Source organism: Gorilla gorilla, chromosome 17 (genome assembly GCF_029281585.2).
Source record: "Gorilla gorilla gorilla isolate KB3781 chromosome 17, NHGRI_mGorGor1-v2.1_pri, whole genome shotgun sequence".
In the NCBI taxonomy this organism is placed as follows: Eukaryota; Metazoa; Chordata; class Mammalia; order Primates; family Hominidae; genus Gorilla; species Gorilla gorilla.
The window spans coordinates 42673838-42683495 of NC_073241.2; the positions used below are offsets into that span (position 1 = coordinate 42673838).

Below are 9658 nucleotides of genomic sequence, written 5' to 3' on the forward strand. Positions count from 1 at the left end.
AAGGAAGCCACACAGCCGTCTTCAATCAGATTCTCCACCCTGCCCTGACTTCTAACCCAAAGCCCAACACTTGCATTTCATATAAAGTTTTTGATGACTCATTAGTCTTCTGAGTTTTAAGCAGGAAAAATGGCTGAATCAGATTTCCAGGCAGATTTTCATGACTTCTTGAATTACATACCTAAACCCTCAGTGCTGTAGAAGTCACTCCTTGCAGACGTAAGAAAAGTACAGACAAGCCATGTCCTAAAGATGTTACACACCTACACAGAGCCATCCACACCACTGCTTTTTCTGGTCTACTACAAGAAGGCCCCAAAGGTTAACATGAACCCTTTACTTAGTTGGCAAATATATACTACTTCTTCCAGTTTCACCACTACTTGTGATTAGCAGCAACATATGACACAGCAGAAAAAGAAAAGAAAAAATTGAGTAAGACTGTAGCAGGTGAATCTAAAGTTGTCTCTGGATCAGTGCTGAATTTCAACAAACTACACTACAAGTAGCAGTGGAACTACAACTCCCACTAAATAACTCAATTTTACAATAAAGACTTAGAGATGCACACGTAAGCGGATGAAAGTCCGTTCTCGTGCCTTTCTTTAGCTGTCCAGGAAGCCATCTATGGATGGGGCTGGACCTTGCTTGGCTCAGGCAGGTGGGTTAAGGGACGCAGCTACACCTAGTGATCAGCTGCGGATCGCAGCAGGAGCAACCGGCAGCAGGGAAGCACTCTTCAGCTGTTTCTCAGAAAGGCTGGCTACAAAGCGCTCAGGATCAATCTGTTAAAAGACATCATGATTATTTTTATTTACCTGGAGTGTTAAATGACAGAGATGCAATGGTTGTCTTTGAGGGTTCAGAGAAAAATTAGGCTCAATTTTAGGATACACATTGTCAGTACTTTAAATAAATGTCCAAGAAAAATCTTTATTATTTTTTTCTGTTTTTTGAGACGGAGTCTCGCTCTGTCGCCCAGACTGGATTGCAGTGGCGCGATCTCGGCTCACTGCAAGCTCCGCCTCGCGGGTTCACGCCATTCTCCTGCCTCAGCCTCCGGAGTAGCTGGGACTACAGGCGCCCGCCAACACGCCCAGCTAATTTTTTTGTATTTTTAGTAGAAACGGGGTTTCACCATGTTAGCCAGGATTGTCTCGGTCTCCTGACCTCGTGATCCACCTGCCTCGGCCTCCCAAAGTATTGGGATTACAGGCGTGAGCCACCGCGCCTGGCCGAAAAACCTTTATTTTCTTTCTATTTGGAATTTGAGTTTATTGCCAAAGGCAAAGTTTCACATTTCCACATTACAATTCCAAATCTTACATCTACTAACTTGCAGTTCTCTCCTGAGAAAGTCCCTGTTTCTTTCCATTTTAGTAGATTTTGAAACTTTTAATAAATGAATAACTTCTCAAAGTGTGGTAACTATATCTGCTTTATCCTTGCCCATTACCATCCACAAAGGGGCCGTACAAATGTAAGTGCTCAATAAATATTTACTTGAATTAAATATTTCAATAAGAATTATTAATAAGCACTATTAAATATTCTAATAAGCACACTGGGCTACATGCTTATTATAACAAGCCAACAAATATCTCCTATACAAAATATCAACCCAGGGAAATTTCCAATGGCTAACCATTACAACAAAATTTAATTGTTACATCGTGGTAAGTAAAAACATAGGAAACTTTTTTATTCATTTGAGTTTTACAACTGGCTGGATTTAGTCTCTTCCCCAGTGTCTGGCCAGAGACAACATGATCACATCACCATGTTGGTAATACCGGCCGTATTAATCAAGAGGTTAAGCAGTGAATGAATGGACGTGATATCTTTACCCCCAGTTCTCTTTCAGCTCTTGTCAAGGGAGGCTGATAGGGCAGGCAGAAGATCTCAGTTCTTTTAGAACAAGGGTTCTTCAATCTCATGTCACATCAGAATCCCATGGGGGGCTTGTTCTAACACAGATTGCTGGGCCTCATCCCCAGGGTTGCGGATTCAGGATCAGAGGGTTGCAAGTCTAACAACTTTCAATGTAATGCTGATGCTGCTGGCTCAAGGACAACACTTTAAAAACTCCTCTTTCAGGGCCAGGCGTGGTGTCTCATGCCTGTAATCCCAGCACTTTGGGAGGCGGAAGCAGGAGGAACACCTGAGGTCAGGAGTTCAAGACCAGCCATGGCCAACATGGTGAAACCCCGCCTCTACTAAAAATACAAAAATTAACCAGGCGTGGTGGCAGGCACCTGTAATTCCAGCTACTCGGGAGGCTGAGGCAGGAGAATCGCTTGAACCCGGGAGGCAGAGGTTGTAGTGAGCCAATATCGCTCAGTTGCACTCTAGCCTGGGGGACAAGAGCGAGACTTTGTCTCAAAAAAAAAAAAAAAAAAACAAAAACAAAAAACCTCCTCATTCAGGACAACGTTTCTTCAACTGTGGCTACAAACCCTGACCACCCAGGGATGCTGGGGGACCTCCGTCGTGGACATCAGAATCACCACAGCTGGGCCCAGGAAGCAGCCTTTGAAAGGAGGCCTCCAGATGCTCCCCGTGGACAGCAGGTTTTGAGAAGCACAGATTTAAACCTAGCTCACCATCAACACTGGTGCAGTTTCCCAGGCCCTCCCCAGAGCCACCTAATGTCACTGAGGCAGGATGTCACTGTGATCTACCTGCACAACTGCCACTCTTCACGGCCCTCCTTCAACTTTCCATGTGTTTCTCCTTCACAGCTAAGAGGGCACAAGGGGAGTGACCCTCCCTTGCTAAGATCTCTAGAGCTTGTCACATCCCACACCTGAGTACACAACACTTCTCATCCTGTTTTTGTCTTTTTCTCTCACATACTCCCAGACCCTTAATTATGCCCTGGCCTTGCCAGCCTCCTCACCAGTGATGGGGGCACTACAGACTAGGAAGCTTGGTGACTAAATCTTTCCTCCTCTCCACCCAAGGCAGCCCAACTTATTTTTCTCTGCTGGGTTTTTCAGAGCTACAGTGTCAACTCAGGCTTTTTGATGACTAAACTGAAAACCACCGCGGTATTTTAGGAAGCAAAAAAGCAACATCCTCTTATAATGCAAGATTTACATTATTTTATACCTCTTTAGAATGTTTGTGAGTTGGAAAGACATTAATAATTAAACCTTCCCTCACTTATAAAATAAGCCTATTAACATGCATGTTATATTCATAAAGATAGTAAGCACACTAAAAAGTGAAACTATAGGAAAGTTGGTTTTCAAAGAGAAGAATCTCAGAATTAAAGTAAAATGCACGGTGGACATAACCCCTAAGAAAAATGTTTCACTGTTGAAAAGCATAAAACTCATTAAAATGCCTGATTCCCTAAATGAAAACTAAGCCTTGGGATATTTAGATAACACATGCTCATTCTAGAAAACTTAATGAAATCTAAAACAAAAATTGAAAGAAAACAATATTTAATCTAATACATAGTTCCTCTACTGTATACAGCCTCACAATTCCTAGAATATATTACAATCCTTAGAGAATTATGAAAAATTTAAATAAAGGTATTGACTTTTCTAGAATTGTCACAGAATTGCTTAAATTCTGAAACCAACTTTTACCAAATCTAAAGGCTAGCCTATGCTTCATTTATAAAGAATTTATATAATCTGAAGACATAATTCAAATTACTTGTTCATTAAAGAAAATTCATTTTGAATTACCAAAATTATATACACACTTATCCATATGTCACTATATGTCAATAGATTCTTTTCTTAAAATCTGTAAAAATAACCCTTTGAAAACATGAGAGACTAAAACCTATAATTTTCTAGATCGGAACAATTTATTATGCTCAAGCAATTCTTCTTTACATATACAGAACACTAAGAATGTTATAGTAATTTCTTAGCATATTTCTTTCATGCTCACTGATTTAAATTTGAAGTATTTTCTTCCTTATCAATTTTCAATCTAGCGAAAGCACCTTGAAAATGTAAAATGCTATGACTATAGTTATCTGAAAAAGAAAAAATAAACTTAACTGCTAAACAAACATATTACCACTCTTTGCAAAGGGTGCTTTAAAATTCTGTATTTTGAAAAAATTTCAGATTTATAGAAGACTTGCAAAAACAATACAAACTGTGCAAGTACACCCTTCACCCAGCTTCCCCCTAATGTTAACATCTTACATACACAGAGCAGAATTACCAAAGCTAAGAAATTAACATTGGTACCACACTACTAACTAAATTACAGGCTTTATTCAGATTTCAGCAGTTTTCCCACAAACATCCTTAAAATATTTTAAAAAATTAATTTCTCCACGAGTCCCAAATTCACAAGGTTATGTTAACATTTAATATATTTCAAATACCACTGTAGCTGAAACAAAGAGCTAAGTCTGTATTTCTATTTCTGCAAACCAAAGCTTGCTTAGCAGAACTTAACACATCAAAACCATTATAAGGTAGAACTAAACACTTCATTGTATTATATAATATATGTTGCAACTTGGCTTTTAAGAAATTGGGTCAAAGAGGAATAACTTGCCAACTCGTTGGCTTCTCACCATGCAAAAGGGAATTTCCAACAAAAGTAAAATAATTTAACTTTCTTTCTCATGTCTTACTTATATACCATCTTACCAGTTATTTTTAGTGAACACTAAAGGCCTAGAAGATATAAAGTGAACCTCCATTATTTTGCCTAACAAATTAGAAACGGTAATGATAAAAAACAATTTTTCAGCCCGGGCACGGTGGTTCATGTCTGTAATCCCAGCACTTTGGGAGGCCAAGACAGGCAGATCACAAGGTCAAGAGATTGAGACCATCCTGGCCAACATGGTGAAAACCCATCTCTACTAAAAATACAAAAATTAGCTGGCAGTGGTGGTGGTGCGCACCTGTAGTTCCAGCTACTCGGGAGGCTGAGGCAGGAGAATCGCTCGAACCCGGGAGGCGGAGGTTGCAGTGAGCCAAGATCGTGCCACTGTACTCCAGCCTGGCGACAGAGCAAGACTCCATCTCAAAAACAAAACAAAACAAAACAAAACCACAATTTTGTAATGAAATGCATCATTATAAGTAAGCAATGTCATCACAGGCCCAAATCCTAATACTTTTCCAGTAAGTTTAGCATTCTATTTCTGATGTCTGGAATCCAAATCACATGTAGTCCACCTCCAGAAATGGTTAATTAACAATCTTAACAATTCCAAACCCATTCCAAAAGAGGACAGGAGAGCACTGCAGAAAGCAAACGGCAGAGTGCCTTGTGTAGACAATGTCTGAGTTATACAAAAACCCTTGACTGATTATATTTATAAACCCTCATGATTAGTCCATTGGCCTAAAGAGACCCCAGTGTGGAAAAGGCAAGCCAAGTCTAACTTTTAACAATCACTTCTCTCCCTCCATTTTATTATATATTGGTCCATTCACACACAATTTGAATATGTGCAAATGATCAAGATTCTCATTAGTGATTTATTCAACAAATAGTAATGCCTGTGACATCTAAGGATCTATGAGAAATGTTTTGTGAGAAAGTCAGAAGAAAACAAAAATTGGCTTTGCCCTCAGGGAGCTTACAATCTAGCTCTTCTAGCTCTAAAATTTATTCCCATGTCAAGTGAAAAGCAGCCAATTACTACAATTTCTGGAAGAAACATAAAAAAGAAATGTGTCAATGCCACTCCTAGCATTCAGAATTAACTTCCTCAACATACAGAAACAAAAAACAAAACCCTGATTCACACCTGTACTACCTAAACGCAATATGGAGAGAAAAATAAATAATGAAGTGAAACATATCTGATCCTTGCACATATGAAATTTGCCAACTTCACTTTTCACTTTTTTTTTGAGACGGATTCTCACTCTGTCACCCAGGCTGGGGTGCAGTGGTGCAATCATAGCTCACTGCAACCTCGAACTCCTGGGCTTAAGCGATCCTCCTGCCTCTGCCTCTAGAGCAGCTGGGACTACAGACACACGCCACCACACCCAGCTAATCCAATTTCACATTTTTTAAAGTTCAACGTTTCTGAGGCATGGCTTGGATGCTGCCCTTTACCCACTAGCATGCCAGGATAACTCTGGCTTTCTAGATAGAAAAGAAAACACATTTCACTTAATGGTATGATTAACTCAAACAAATAGATATATTTCTTCCAAATGAAAAATCAGGCTAAATTTTAGTAGAAGTCTATTTTGGCTTGACTGATCATTTACATCAGCCTTAACAAGGACATGGGTCAGTACAACTGAGGCTGAAATCCTTTTTGGTGATGAGGAACCCATGGTTTAAATAAGCAATATAAATATTTGTTTCCACTCCCTTGCACACAATTTAAAAATCCATCCAAATGATATTTGACACAGCTTAACTTTAAACAAATCCCAAGAAGGGAGTCATGGATCTTAATAAAGAGAAAACCATCACTAGGGCTCTCATACTTGGCTTCTAATACTAATGAGTTACAAAGCTCTCAAATTCTACTCTATTATTCACTAATAAGAACACAGACCAAATTCTGCATCAGTTTTATAATCAGACGACAGTGCATCATTGTGTTAAATCCTCTGGAGCACGTGCAATTACCAGGCAGTTAGGGAAACACAAAACTTGGAGAAAGGATATGTCTGTATTGAAGTTGATGCTTTGGGTCTCAAAACCTACAAGTTCCACTCCTTCTCTGAGGCCAACTGTGATCAAGGGTCCTGCAGATCAGCAACACACAAGACACAACTAATGTGCCTGTGAGTCCAGAGCTCCAGCAGCCAATGGTCCTGGACCCCAAGAAAATAAAAAGGTTTCCACGCACCGGAGGACCAAAGGTTTTTACTGCTTAAAATATGCTCTTTACTGTTTATGAAAGTCCCCTTCATTAAATTCTTAAAAAGCCCAACTTATTCAACTCACTTGTTCCCAAACGCAGAAACCTATTTTGCAAAAACCAAGTTTAAGACCAAAGAGCAGGCTTTTTTATTAAAGAAAAAGAAAGCCCACCGCCCCCACTGCATGTGGACCTTAATGAAACTAATCTAATAAACACTAGAAAGAAGGTGTGCAAATGGGCCAGCATTTGCCGTCTATCCACCTGTGTCACCCAGGTAATAAAGGTGATCCTGGTTGTAAACCCCCGTGACAGCGTGCCGGGTTCGGCCCCACGCCGGACCCCCGACTCCGATCCACAGATCCTCTCCGTGAGGGGTTCCTCTGGGCTTAGAACGCCCCCGCGCGCGCGTGCAGGCACACACGCGCACACACTCACACGCTTGCTCGCACACCGCCAGTGCCTCTCCTTCCCACCTGGGACCCCCGGGCAGCCGGGCTGGATGAACAAGTTGCAGCTGGCCGCGGCGCTCCACTAGGGGGCCGAGGGTGGGGAGGGGGAGCCCAGCGGGGCGCAGGGCCGTGGCCAGGGCCTGGGGACCTGCCCGCTTCCCTCCGCGGCCGCCAAGCCCTACCGCTGGGACCGGCGAGGAACTCCCCCCGGCCTCTCCGCAGACGCTGCACGACCGCGGGGACCTACCGGGGTCGCCAGCCGCGCCGGGCAGGGGGCGACAGGGAGGGCAGGGCACCGGGAGATCGCCGCCGCCGGAGCGGCCGCCAGGTCCCAGCGATCGCTGCGGGCGCAGCCGAACACCGGCGGCCTGGGCCCGGCCGCTGCTCGGGGTCGGCGGGGACCGCGCCTACGCCAGGCGGCCCGGCGGCTGCAACTGGGAACTTCAAGCAAAGTTTTCTGCTGTTCCTTTTGCAGCCGGCCAGGGACTCAAGAGTGCGAGCCGCCCAACCTTGAGCACTAGCCCAGGCCGCGGAAGGACGGCGGCCGAGCTGGCAGTCCCGGCTGGGGAGCTCGCAGTCCCGGCTGGGGAGCTCGCCCTCGGGGTCCGTCCGCTCCGCCCGCCCGAGGACTGGGTGCCAGCCAGCCCCACGGCCCCTCGCCCAGCGCCCGGCTCACAGGCAGAAGCGGTGTCCGGCCCGCCGCGCCCCCCGCCCGGCCCCGACGCCAGCCTTAGGGCTCTACCACCAGGGAGCTGTCGGCGTCCCGGGCGTCCCGCGCCGGCCCGCGCGCCTCGGGGGCGGCAAAGGCGGTCCCGCTTACCTGAGAACGTCTCGCCCGCCGCAGTTAGCAAAAGTCCGGCCAAAGTCGCCAGGCAAGTCCCAAGTCTCCTCATGGTGCTGAGTGCGCGCCGGGCCGCTCCCCGGCGGCGGTGGGTGGGCGCGCGAGGGCGGAGGGGGCCGGGAGCTTTGGTTCCGAGGCAGCGAGGAGAGACGGGTAAACAGCAGAGCGCTAAGCCAAGCCCCCAAAGTGCCAACAGTTGCAGAAGTCCGAACTCCAGCGGCTCCAGGGGCGCGGGCACAGGGTCCTGGGTCCTCCTCCCCTGTCCCTGGCCCCACTCGGCGTCTGGCGCCGCTGTCAGAGGGAGCGGAGGGCGAGCCCGCGGAGTCAAAATCTTCCCTCGGTTCCGGTGGCTGAGCTCGCCGCCTCTCGCCTTCCCCTGCCCGGGACCCGGGACCCGGGACCCGAGCTGCCGGCCGTGGCCGTGGCGGTGGCCGTGGCCGTGGCCGCGCGCGTCCCGCCCGCCGCCTCTCCACAGGCAGCCCCAAGCCCAGCCCCGGGCGGCGGCGCGCCGATGACCGAGCCCGCGCCGGCTGCGCGCGGGGCTCTTGCTCCCCGACTGACTGGCGGTGCCCCGCAGGCCGGCTGAAGGGAGCGCTCACGTCACGGCCGCCCGGCGCCGCCGCGGCCCGCTAGAGGGCGTGAGCGTCTGCGCCCCGCCGGCCCGCGCCCGAGCGCCTCCGGGAGCTCGGCTGGGGGCGGCCCCGCGGCCACCGCCACTACCGCCGCCGAAGCGGGCGTCAGCCGCGCGGGGAGGAGCGGCCACCGGGCTCCCCCCGCCCACCTCCTCGCCCCGGCCGCGTCTTCTATTTTGGTAGCTGGCTCTGGGGAGGGTGACTGTGGAAGAGGCTGCGCCGCCGCCAGAAGTTTGTCCCGGGTCACGAGCCGCGAGTAGTTTGTGAGCGCGGCCGGGCGGGACCAGCGGCCTGCGACCCCGCGGGCGCAGCCAGGCGGCTTCGAGCCTGGCGCCGGACGGCGATGTCACCGCACAGGGCCAGATGCACCGGGAGTCGCCGGGCCTGCGCTGCTCGGCGGCTGCGGGAAAAGCGAGCCAGGAGATCGCTGAGGCTCCGGAGGGCTGCGAGCTTCTCTACGCCGCGGGCGGAGCGAAGTTGGCGGGCTCCGGGAGCGCCCAGCCCCGCGATCGCCAGCCCGCTCCCGGCCGGGCCCGCCGGGTACACGCCGCTGGCCCCGAGCACTGGCTCCCGGGAAGCAGGGCGCGCTTCTGCTGTTCTGCCTCCTCATCATGCCTCGGTGTCCCTTGTGGGCCCGAAGCGAGCCGCAGGCAGTACACGGAAGGCGGTGGTCACACCAAAACCAGGGTTTGGACATAACCCGTGGTTTCTGTATCTGGTGCAAAGTGCTGAGAAACAGGGGAGAAAGAGAAGTGGGGAGTGAATCAAGTAATGTCTTGAAATATTTTAGTTTTACGATTTTGGGTCTGAGTGAATTAAAAAAACCTTACAATTCTTCAGCAAAAAATAATTTTTTTATTTTAATTGTAAATTTTTTTGTAAGTGATCCTTCTATCTTCCAGGG

The 9658-nt window shown here is 48.0% G+C and overlaps 1 protein-coding gene across 10 annotated transcripts in view; it reads right to left on the reverse strand.

The window, feature by feature from the left end:
• PTPRM (protein tyrosine phosphatase receptor type M) overlaps positions 1–8684 on the reverse strand; it is an 826718-nt gene extending 818034 nt beyond the window's left edge. For 4 of the 10 annotated variants that reach the window (XM_063699395.1, XM_055368829.2, XM_031003681.3 and 1 more), the window contains exon 1: positions 8102–8555. In XM_063699395.1, the coding sequence (XP_063555465.1) occupies positions 8102–8174 (73 nt within the window). In that variant the 5' untranslated portion in view covers positions 8175–8555. Of the gene's footprint in view, positions 1–8101 lie in introns of all 10 variants that reach the window. The other 6 variants (XM_031003684.3, XM_063699394.1, XM_055368827.2 and 3 more) reach the window with 3 other exon arrangements.
• Between the last annotated feature and the right edge of the window lie 974 nt (positions 8685–9658).